At 37.0% G+C, this 13,247-nt stretch overlaps 1 protein-coding gene across 3 annotated transcripts in view; it reads left to right on the forward strand.

Annotated features, from left to right (window-relative positions):
- The window catches only part of LOC138714672 (ankyrin repeat domain-containing protein 50), a 771,534-nt gene that overhangs the window by 712,337 nt on the left and 45,950 nt on the right, over positions 1-13,247 (forward strand). For all 3 annotated transcript variants that reach the window (XR_011336058.1, XM_069846733.1, XM_069846735.1), the window contains 2 exons: positions 5,638-5,949; positions 12,599-12,693. Coding sequence is in view for 2 of the 3 variants with exons in the window: in XM_069846733.1 (XP_069702834.1) it covers positions 5,638-5,949; positions 12,599-12,693 (407 nt within the window). In the remaining variant the exon portion in view is untranslated. The remainder of the gene's footprint in view (positions 1-5,637; positions 5,950-12,598; positions 12,694-13,247) is intronic.

Consider the following 13,247-nt stretch of genomic DNA (forward strand, 5'->3'; position numbering starts at 1 on the left):
CGTCATTGGAACGTGTGTTGTGTAATGATCAAGTGTTTGTTATCAGGCTTACTATTAGAACTAAGGTTCTTCTTGGCTGAAATTAGGTAGAGGATGATGAATTTTAACAGTGACAGAATTCTGAACGTGCCTTCCTTGTGAAGAAAAACAAAGCTAGAAATCTCTCCTTGAAGCATTAATTCTGCATATTCTTATAATTAGAGCCCAGAGGTTTGGCAAAATGCCTCTTTTACTGGATGAAGTAAATCATTATTTCCATAGATATAAGTTAAATGTGATTTGGGGTAAATCAGAGAGATAGGGTCAATTTTTATTTTGCCTTAAGGTGTTTCATACTAATTCAATAATAAATGCCTTTTATTGTCATTTTAAAGCAAGATTTTTTTTTTGTTTATTTGCAATTTTCTAATTAATTGTAATGTAATGCGTATGAAATTTAAATATATGAAGCAATGACTCACTTTACTAACAATAATAAATAAAAGTAAATTATTTCGGTGCTTAATCTGGTAACAATCGTGCTTTAATATTTTTTATGTAATATGAATTATGATCTACAATCCCAGTTACAAATGTCATATCTTCACGATACCAACAATCAGCTTTATAATTTTAAATATTAAGCTCGTTCTCATAGAAGTTGTCACGTAACATTTTCAATTGTTTCCTTTCATATTTTATTGTTACAATTTTGTGCTACACGTGTTTATTATTGTAGGGGAAAGGAATTTGAGTGAGGAACAGTCAGTTATTGGCGGGTGACAGAAGGTATACGATCGGTTAGCTAGAATGTCTAAATTCATTAAATCATTGAAAAGTAAACTTCATGCTTACATTAGTGAATTTGGTGTCCATGTGTTTTTAACCGATGAAACAGTTTTGTTATGTAAGATTTGTGAAAAGAGAGTTAATCACGAAGAAAAAAGTATTTAATGAGTCGTCAACTACGAAGTAAAACTGTGAGTTATGTTGATATAATTTAAGTTTATTGCTAAAATATATTATACCTTTTTAAAATTTATAATGCCTTTTTCAGAATTTATTGTGCATTTTTTCACGTTTTTATTGCCTTTTTTGCCTGGCTATTTTAACTGTTATAAGTGCCTAAACATCCGGATTATAGTTATAATGTAAGACTATTATGAACCTTCTCCAATTCTCTTTCCTTTAATTTTCTAAAAAGTGAGGTTAGAGGAAATTGTGCGAGAAAATTGTACCATACTGTCAAGTCAATTACGAGAATGGCAAGCTATGTTTTTTGTACGTTGCTAAATACATCAGATATAAGACCCCTTATGTGCACCTGTACATCAAGAATGTTAATGCTAAACACAGAAGAGTATCACATCGTCTGAATCATATAAATGCTATAGGAGTAACGTATGCTGCCACATCACACTGATGAAATAGATTCTGGATTCGTATACCATTTTCATTTTATCGCGTTTATTTGCATTTTTACCAGGAAAGATGATAGTCTCTTAAATTTATTATCAAATATTTATTATGAAACCATCATATTTTCATATTTTCCACTAAAAAAAGCCACTTCCGACTGAAAAGAAAGCCCATTAACACTCTCCATTACTCCCTAAATTACTCCTCGTCCTAAGATGACTCTTTGGCCTAGCATCTTGACTAAGACCCTACAGGACGATATCACAGTCTACTGTATACAGTCATGAAGCTTGAGTTTTGAGAGTGCTAGAAACAATAGACTGTGCCGGTATTATTTTGCATTGTCTGTAATGAGGCAATATTAGCGATCCTAGTGGTGAGCAACTATCTAATGTTTGCATATTTTCTACGTATTGACCTTCGTGACTGTATATACTAGACTGTGACCCTGAGACCGATGATAGTCGAAACAAGAATTAAAATGGAAAAAGTGATACATTCAAGGGACCTGAAAAGAGATAACCACTTAAATAATTTTAATTGAAATTTGGAAAAGAAAAGAAGCCAGTGGTGCTGTGTCATAGAATTATGTATGATACGTGAATATTCCTGTTCCTAAATGAAAGGACACAAACAAATTTCTTTATCATTCTCGCCATGATAATGTTTATGAATTCCGTTTTCAAGATGCCTCTACCTGAAGTAATGGTTTTTGCGAAGTGAATCGTAGAGTAAAGCTAGGAGACAAGACATATTTCAACACGCAGCCCTGGATTCAAGAATAGGAAACCTCTGTAATAGGCCTACTGATGAGAGGATATTCTACAATAATCATTTTGTCCCAAGAAATGTAATGGAATTTTTAAAATGTACTTCTTTTTGCCATTTCTTCTCCATGGGTAGTCCAGACAATGCACATGGGTAAGAGAGATCCAACACAGATTTCTTCAGTAAAAATTAAAATAAACCTATTGTGCTTCATTAGATTTTATTTGCAATATCTCCATTTTATAAAGAAATAGAATGTTATGTAATGCATAGAAAGAGACAATGAAGAAAAGTAAAACTTATGTAATGTATGTATTATGTATTTTTATATTTTTTATTAGACAGTTTCTATTTTAATTGGTTTTATGATATCAGTGACTATTGATTGTGGCAACAGTGCTATGAATCTGACTTGAACTGACATCAATAGAATATTATGGATTTTTATTAATTTGTCCTACAGAATAATCTCTGTAATGTTGACAATTTTTCTCCTCAAATATTAATTGACATCAATAGGTTACTAATTATCACGGCAATAAAACTAGAATGATAAAATGCTTAACAAGATTTCCTCCTGGAAGGAAATAAAGCTGCTTTTGTTTAGATGTATGGCACGTAAAGATCCCTGACCCTGATGTAAAGGAATCCAGGCAAAATTTTTCGGCTATTTCTCGCCCACATTCAATTCCGATGCTGAGCCATCTATGTAGTTGGAAGCATCATTATTATGTATACTACTACTACTATTACTTTTTAAGAAGGTTATTTTACGACGCTTTATCAACATCTTAGGTTATTTAGCGTCTGAATGAGATGAAGGTGATAATGCCGGTGGAATGAATCTGGAGTCCAGCACCGAAAGTTACAAAGCATTTACTCATATTGAGTTGAGGGAAAACCCTGGAAAAAACTTCGACCAGGTAACTTGCCCCTACTGGGAATCAAACCCGGGCCACCTGGTTTCGCGGCTAGATGCACTAACCATTACTTCACAAGTGTGGACTACTATTATTACCACCGCTACTACTACTACTACTACTACTACTACTACTACTACTACTACTACTAACTACTGCTACAACTACTGTCATCAACATCACCACCACAACCACTGCCGGCACCATGACGACAACCACCACCATCATAATCACGACTATCATCACCACAACCGCCGCCATCCTAACCATGACCACAATCGCGATCACCACTACTACCATCATAACCACGATTACCACCACGACCACAACAACCACCATCATAATCACGACTACCATCATCACAGCCACCACCATCCTAACCATGACGACAACAGCGATCACCACCACTACCACAGCCACCATCATCACCATCATAATCACGATTACCACCACGACCACAGCAACCAAAACCACAACCATAACCAACACTAACACAACCATGGCCACAACCAAAACCACCACAATCACTGCCAGCACCACGACGACAACTACCACCGTCATAATCACGATTACTACCATGACCACAGCAGCCAACACCACGACCACCATACTACCAACACCACAACCACTGTCACAACCAACACCAACACAACCACGACCACCACCACTACGATCACCACAACCAAAACCTACACAACCACGACCACAACCTGTCGACTTGGTTGGCGAGTTGGTATAGCGCTGGCCTTCTCTGCCCAAGGTTGCGGGTTCGATCCCGGGCCAGGTCGATGGCATTTAAGTGTGCTTAAATGCGACAGGCTCATGTCAGTAGATTTACTGGCATGTAAAAGAACTCCTGCGGGACAAAATTCCGGCACATCCGGCGACGCTGATATAACCTCTGCAGTTGCGAGCGTCGTTAAATAAAACATAACATTTTAACGACCACAACCAAAACCTACACAACCACGACAACAACCAACATAAACGTAACCATGACTACAATCCAAAATCAACACAACCACGACCACAACCAACATAGACACAACCATGACTACAATCCAAAATCAACACAACCACGACCACAACCAACATAAACACAACCATGACTACAATTCAAAATCAACACAACCACGACCACAACCAACATAAACACAACCGTGACTACAATTCAAAATCAACACAACCACGACCACAACCATGACTACAATCCAAAATCAACACAACCACGACCACAACCAACATAAACACAACCATGACTACAATTCAAAATCAACACAACCACGACCACAACCAACATAAACACAACCATGACTACAGTCCAAAATCAACACAACCACGACCACAACCAACATAAACACAACCATGACTACAATTCAAAATCAACACAACCACGACCACAACCAACATAGACACAACCATGACTACAATCCAAAATCAACACAACCACGACCACAACCAACATAGACACAACCATGACTACAATTCAAAATCAACACAACCACGACCACAACCAACATAGACACAACCATGACTACAATCCAAAATCAACACAACCACGACCACAACCAACATAGACACAACCATGACTACAATTCAAAATCAACACAACCACGACCACAACCAAAATAAACACAACCGTGACTACAATCCAAAATCAACACAACCACGACCACAACCAATATAAACACAACCATGACTACAATCCAAAATCAACACAACCACGACCACAACCAACATAAACACAACCGTGACTACAATTCAAAATCAACACAACCACGACCACAACCAATATAAACACAACCGTGACTATAATCCAAAATCAACACAACCACGACCACAACCAATATAAACACAACCGTGATGACTACAATTCAAAATCAACACAACCACGACCACAACCAAAATAAACACAACCGTGATTACAATCCAAAATCAACACAACCACGACCACAACCAATATAAACACAACCATGACTACAATCCAAAATCAACACAACCACGACCACAACCAATATAAACACAACCATGACTACAATCCAAAATCAACACAATCATGACCACAACCAACATAAACACAACCGTGACTACAATCCAAAATCAACACAACCACCACCACTACCATCACAACCACGACTACAACCACTATCATCACAATTATCACAACCATTATGACTACCATCACAACCACGAACACCCAACCACCATCACTACCCCTTCACTGCCATGATTACTACTGCTACTACTGCAAACTACTAATTAGAGGGTAATGATCAGGGACTCGTGCTCCAAGATATGGGTTTGGGCTCATTACTCATTGAGTTTTTTCCGAGGATTTTGTCGTGCTATAAGGCGAATGTCAGGCAATCCCAGGTCGAATCCTCACCCTCATCTCGCTAACAATTCCGTCAACCATAGGTAACTGCGAAGGTGATACAGCATGGCTAAATACCTAATTTAAGAAACAGCCAACTAACTTACTAACCATCCATGAAACCAACGACCAACCAATCAACACCCAAGCAGTGAACCAATGATTGCAACTGTGCAGGTGGTGGAGTCCCTGCTGGAGCACGGGGCAGCGGTGGACTGTGCGGACTCAGACCAGCGCACGGCTCTCCGGGCAGCGGCGTGGGGGGGTCACGAGGACATCGTGCTGGCGCTGCTGCGGCACGGTGCAGACGTGAATCGCACCGACGACGAGGGACGCACCGCCCTCATAGCCGCCGCGTACATGGGGCATTCCGAGATAGTGGAGCACCTGCTGGACTTCGGGGCGGAGATCAACCACGAGGACGCGGACGGGCGCACGGCCCTGAGTGTGGCGGCCCTGTGCGTGCCTGCCAACGAGGGCTACGCCAAGGTGCGCACACTAAGCCCACTCTACTCGCTAGCAGTGCAATTCACCTTCCTTTGTCTACCCAAGATGTCCATCATCCCAGTTAGCAGGGTTGCCAGATTTTAGATATACCAAAGAGGGACATCTTTTCTTCATTATATACAGCAATTACGTTTTGTTAAAAAAAGAAAGGCTTAAAAATTATCTGTCTACATACAGTTGAAGTGTCCAATATGAATCCCAAAATTGCAATTTTAATAAAAGATTATATTGCAGATACAGGTTTCCAAGTACAAAACAATATTTATCTGGCTAACTTACAGCCAAATAAATATTGTTTTGTACTAATACATCACGTTCCTCTCGCATCTTTCTGAAGGGATTGTGCAGTAATATGTCATGCCAAATTATTAACTTCATGACTTAAATAACAGTTCTGTCTCATAGATTTCCCAAGCTGTTTATTATAGATTGTAAAGCACGAATTCCAAAAGATGGCATCACATGCACAAAATACATTACATTTCAATGTTTATTAATTGATTACAATGGCATAAAATTTACTGATATTTAAATCCACATTTATTTTGTGACATAGCATATTAATGCTCGTCACCCTTGGTAGCGCCGTCGGTATAGGGCTGGCCTTCTAAGCTCGAGGTTGCGGGTTCGATCCCGGCCGAGGTCAATGACATTTAAGTGTGTTTAAATGCGACAGGTTCATATCAGTAGATTTACTGGCATGTAAAATAACTCCTGCAGGACAAAATTCCAGCACACTGGCGACGCTGATATAACCTCTCCAGTTGCGAGCGTCGTTAAATAAAACATAATTTAATTTAATTTATTAGTGCTCCAAGCCCAGTATACATTTTCGGAGATTATATACATATTTATCACTAGACTTTAGCATTTTCAACGAGGTTTTGTTTTCTTTCTTTTTTTAATTTTTTGTAACAGGCATTTCTGATGAACGTCTCATTTTAAATGTTTAGAAATATAATCTTCACCACTGAATTCGCTGTCACAAACCTTATACATGTCAAAACATTCGTTTTTTTCCAATGTGCAAACCTACATTGTTAAGAAACTTATTTTAAATTTAATGTAATTATTTAAATCTAGAACAAAATAGTTACTAGGTAATGAGCAAATAATACAAGTGACGTTAATTTTCTGAAGGAGGGACTTTTTGCGTCCCGCCTCGAATCGAAGCCAAATCGGGACATCTGGCAACCCTGCCAGTTAGTGATCTTAGGTTTATGAGGTCTCGTATAATCAGTTTCTAAAATATGGTCATTATATTTTTTTCGCACCTTTAATCAATTTGCTTTCCATGCTGGTAACCCGGGTTCGAATCCCAGTAGATTCAAGTGGAATTTGTGGTGGACAAAGATAATGCTTGGTGTTAGGTTTCCACGGAGCACACCCATTTCTCCTATTGGCATTCCACTGTGGCTTCATTAATCGTTGTCATCATCATCGTCATCATTAACATCCTCATCATCTGTGGTTATATGAGGGGCTCACAACCAGAGTGGACCAACTCCACTAGTGATCAGTTTGTGAATTAATACAATCTCGGATGAAGAAAACTTAGATTATTCATTACCATAACAAAGTCCATAACTCATTTGTTACTCCACAGAGGGCAGCATTTCCTATGGAAGGTGAAGGTTGCTAAGCATGAGCCAGGAACTTTAAGACTCAATATCTCAGAACTATTCCAGATCGACTTGGTCCACTCTGGTTGTGAACCCCTCATATAATTCTCTTCCCAAGGTGCATTGAGGGCAACACCTATGGCGACAAAAAGAACTACAGTTTCTTGGATGGAAGCACTTGGATAAATGGCTTGAGGGAGGGGATGTCATGAATTTGGTGTCAAAGATCCATCTTATGGAAATATGTTTTCGTAATCTACATAGTGTATACATTTTATATTTGTAGAAGGCCTGAAAGTATATTAAAAACGTTTAAATGTTGTTATTGTTGTTTTCTAATGCCAGGCGTTTGACAATAAAGTCATTTGACCTCTTGCACTCCAATATTTTTCAAAGATATTATCATGGCCAGCCACTGAAGCACAGATTTTGAGGTGTTCCGAATCCATTTCTTGGTTTGAGTTGCACAATGGACAGTTAGGGGACTGATATATTCCAATTCTATGCAGGTGTTTGGCCAAACAGTCATGGCCTGTTGCCAATCTAAATGCAGCTACAGACGATTTTCGTGGTAAATCGGGAATTAACTGTGGATTTTGATGCAGAGAGTTCCATTTTTTCCCTTGAGATTGTGTTATCAAATTTTGTTTGTTGAAGTCTAAGGATGTAGATTTAATAAATCTTTTCACAGAGTAATACGTAGATTTAGTAACAGGTCTGTAAGTAGCAGTGCTGCCCTTCTTTGCTAATGCATCCGCATTCTCGTTTCCCAGGATTCCACAATGGGAGAAAATGGCAAGTTGTAGCCGATTTAAGTTAAATGTTAAACTCTGCATCTGCCACCACACCTCTTTGTTTGACGTTTCAGTGCATTTCTTTCGAATATACATTTTTTGCAGAATTTCTCAAAAACTATAAATTCCAGTACTGTGATTTTTTTAGGAGTTGTTCATTACATATTGTTGAACATTTGGAACTACAATTATAATAATTCATTACTTACATTTTTATTTATAGAGTATTATATGAAGAAAGAATGTATTATTTTTCCGACACTAAGTTCAAAATTTTACAAATAAAAAGTAATATGCATATAGTATTTATTATAGTTCAGTAATCTTACAGCAGTCTCAGCTTCATACAGTAAAAATTTCAAACGAATTGCATAATTAGGATTCATGTTATGGCTTTCATACAAAAAGGGCATAACTGTTAAATGTTTTATAATATATTTATGCACATATCTTACTTTTAGGTATTCCATTTTATTTTTTACATTCAATACAGTTCTCTGTATTTATGCAGTCACAATTTCATGCCTTTAACTTAAAAACTGTGGTTAATGATTTTTTAAAGAAAAAGTTGTATTTTCAATGACATCCCCATCCAGATAATTAGAGTCTTCGCGCTACGAGTTGGCGCGGGGAGTAGATAGGCGGGACGGGGGAACTTTACACTACACTCTGACCTGAAAACTTCGTCCACTTACTTGGCTACACGGGAACGGAGTCAGACATAAAATATTCCGCATCTTCGGTGCTGTCGCTATGACTATCATTATCACATTTTTCAAAATTTCTGGAGTATAATCTGTCCATGATAATCGTCTGTTTATGTTCCAGCTGTGTATATTAATTCGAATCTCTCAACAACGCCACTAGCCCCACCGCCCCCATCCTGATGAACAACAATGAGTCTTCTGGACACATTTACGGTAGTCAAAACTCCCGTAACATTTTTATCGTGTCAGAACTTGGGAAACGTTAAATTGGTAGGCCTATCTATCCGCATTTCGTCCAGATACAAAATCGGTTTTTCCACTTTCCTAAGCTTTCTTATTTGCTGTAGATATCTTCACGTATTCTAATTTACAGTGTTTTCCTCAATTTTTTTTGCTGCACACTTCTTCCACCTGAAATCCTTTTTCTTCAGTATTCGTCTTAATGTTGTCTTTCATTTCAAATCAATTTTCTCTTGTAAAAGGGTAGACGTTTGTTGCAGCTTGGTACTATTTTTTTCTTGTTATTTAACGACACTGTAATAACTACTAGCTTCTTCAGTGTCGATTGAATTGATGATGGCGAGATGGTATTTGGCGAAATGAAACCAAGGATTCGCCATAGATTACCTGACATTCGCCTTCCGCTTGGGAAAACCTCGGAAAAAACCCAACCAGGTAGTCAGCGCAAACGGGAATCGAACTCACTCCCGAGCACAACTGCAGATCAGCAGGCAAACGCACTACCTCCTGAGCTATGCCGCTGGCCCTCTTTCTTTTTCAAATAAAAATTCTCAATTATATCTTTTTTTGTCAATCTCCCGTCGAAGTCATCTACATTTGCGTTTCAGTAGTCTGGACGTTTACATTTTTTTTCTCCCTCAGGTGTTGACAACGCACTTTCTTCTGTACAGTCTTTCATTTCATTCCTTATACACTGTAGTGTTCTTGTGGATAGATTGGAGTACTTTTCTACCTTTGCTGTAGGTTTCGTAAGAGGAATGCAAAGGCACTGTTGTTCTTTTTCTTCATCACAGAATTATTTTGCACTTCTAATAATATTCCTTTCTTCGCTATAGATTGTCAATCCTTGTTTCCTCTTTGTCGATATATTTACAATAAACAAAAAACTGCTATAAACCTAAATAACAGTATACAATAACATAAATTCTATTAACTATATTATTATCAACACTATTAACACGAAAAGCAAAGGATAACTAAAGCAATACAAAGATTTGCGGTATACTGAAAACAATTGTCTTGTTGAAACTAATAAAACACTACAATAAAAACCCCACTATTATTTTCACAAATAGACGTGTAGTAGATGTTTGTGAAACAGGAATATTGCAGTGAACAGCGCGCTGCGCATGCGCGACTGTTTCCCCTCCGCCCCGTCTAAGTACTTCAGCCGCCTTCTCCTGGCGTGACAACTGTATCTGCCATTACATAAAGATATTTTCTTTCATCTCTGAAGTAGTGACGAGGTTATTGATTTCATCTCATCTTTTCATTTTTAGCAATGTTCCTAAGGAACTTCGTTTATAGACTCTCAATTTTTATACTTTTGTATTCGTTGATTATCTAAATTTTGCTTCTGAATACAAGAATTGGTTGCACCTTGTTTTTAAGAGAGCAGTTTATGGTGTCACACATCACACCATAATCATCTTCCACCCATGTATTAGAACATATGGTCTGTTACGATTTCATTCCATGTCATATGCAGATATCTCTATTCATCTTTCCTAAAGGCAAATACAACAAATTTCCCATAGGGATATATCTTTTATTCATTTTGTAGACATATTGTCTCCAGTTCTGCCTTAATTTAGCAGTGTACCTACTCTAGTATTGGCTTTATCTTCAGTTCTTCCATGAAGTCTATGTTTTCATTTTTGATCCCATTTTGTGCAGCAAATAGAACACTTTTAATATGGCGTCATTCCTAAATTGAAAATGTATTTAATTTATTTTGTAACTTGTATTGGTCTGTATTCATTTCACATCTGTGATTTTGACCTATGATTTTCAGGTTGAAAACCTCACTCTTTTTCAAAATTTATCAACAGTAATCTCACTAGACGTTTTGATTTATCTAGAGAAAATCAAAACTCGAGTGGGATTTAATTGACTATTACACGATTAGAAGAAAGTATATAAAGATTAGAGGTAACGAAGTACTCCAATACAATAAAATATTAATTGGCTTACGAAAATACAACTGTCTTCAAATGTATTATTGTACCATCTCAACATTACAAATATTACGCTAGATGCATGCTAGATGGCAGTAGTGTCTTTATACAGACATTGTAATGATTGCTATTCAATAAATCTTAATATTAAACAATCTCTGATACGTGACTATCCATAATATCATATAGCAGAAGTTCTTTTTATCCTCTCAGAGCAGAAGCTATAACATAACCTAACTAATATACACAAGTGTTAGAAAAGTTTTAATTATCGACGATGACATAAAAAATAAACATGAATAATTTTAAAAGGAATAATTATTGAATGTACAATTTTCAAATTTGAATGTGGTTGGTGGTTCAATTGATGTTATATTGGACGTGTGCGTAATAGAAGTGGAACTCGTTGATTTAGGCCTACATGGTGTATTCAACTTATTCAGAATTTCCGAATGAATAATTTTAAAAGGAATAATTATTGAATGTACAATTTTAAAATTTGAATGTGGTTGGTGGTTCAATTGATGTTATATGGGACGTGTGCATAATAGAAGTGGAACTCGTTGATTTAGGCCTACATGGTGTAGCCTATCAACTTATTCAGGATTTCCGAATGGTGCTCTTCATTTATTTGTAAATCGGATTTCAGAAGATGCATAGGTATGATCAGTGATTTTTATTAATTCTTGTTCTTGAATGCCAATGCGAGTCATATTTGCAACTGCTGTGCATCGACTGGAGTGGTTTGTAATTTTATATATATTTTTGACGTCCAGACCAGCGCAGTTTCAAATGTTGGCAAACAAAGAAACAAATGCTAGGGACGCGATAAAATTAAACAAATGCTAGGGACGCGATAAAATTGTGCGATAAGCAGCCATGATTGGTTGAACTACGTCCTTTCATACCGCTTTATCGGTCAAAAGTAGTATGACGTAGTAAGAGTGTAATAGTCAAAATAAAAGTTTTCTTCCACTTTCGTCTTTCTCATTTTCATCTTCTCCTGTTGCTGCCGCTTCTTTTTCTCCCCATCATAATCTTATCAATCTCCCGCCTTTTCTTTCTTTTCATCTGTCTTGCTCTTTGCTCTTTCCTCTGATACACAGCTTGAAGAATAGGACAAATAAATTATCAACTTACTTTTCATTATTATGAAGTATTCTGAAAAAAGAAGTGAGATTTGCATGACCACATTTTAGTACACAATCCGCTATTGCAAACTTTACTTGTATCATCCACAAGACCGAGGAGAAAGGCTACAGTCGTAACCTCTGCAGTGCGGACGATAATGAAGTTTATTCCTGTTGCAGGTTGTGAACATTTTACTTGAACGTGGGGCAGCAGTTGACCACCAAGACAAGGATGGGATGACGCCATTGTTGGTTGCTGCATTTGAAGGGCATAGGTAAACAATTTTTTTTTTTTAATGTTGGAGTTCGTTAAAGAGTTTAATGGTATAATCGCAAAGTTTATAGTACAGATCATATCTCTTATTCATCAGCACATCTTTAGGCTTACATAAGTTATTTGAAGTTTATTGACATACAAACAATATAATTAAGACCTTAATCACTGTACAAATATGATGAATTTATATCAGTGACTTTTTAAACAAATTGTCAGTGTGTTCAGATGTTCAAAGCTATTTAGTCGTTGTTCTATACTGCCCTCCTCCATCAGCATTTGTAAGTTCTTAAATTACTCTACACATAATTCTGTAATAATAATAATAGTAATAATAATAATAATAATAATAATGCTTTATTTTTTTCTGGCAGAGTTAAGGCTGTGAGGCCTTCTCTTTCACTCAACCAGAGGATAAGGAAGGAAATACATGATAATATAATGTTAGTACAACCTAATGCAAGCTCTAAACAGAAAAATTATGCATAAGCCAGAGCATTATCGAACTTAAAACTTACTTAAACTAGATGACAAATTAAATTATATGATTACTTT

This window comes from Periplaneta americana, chromosome 15 (genome assembly GCF_040183065.1).
Source record: "Periplaneta americana isolate PAMFEO1 chromosome 15, P.americana_PAMFEO1_priV1, whole genome shotgun sequence".
Classification (NCBI taxonomy): Eukaryota; Metazoa; Arthropoda; class Insecta; order Blattodea; family Blattidae; genus Periplaneta; species Periplaneta americana.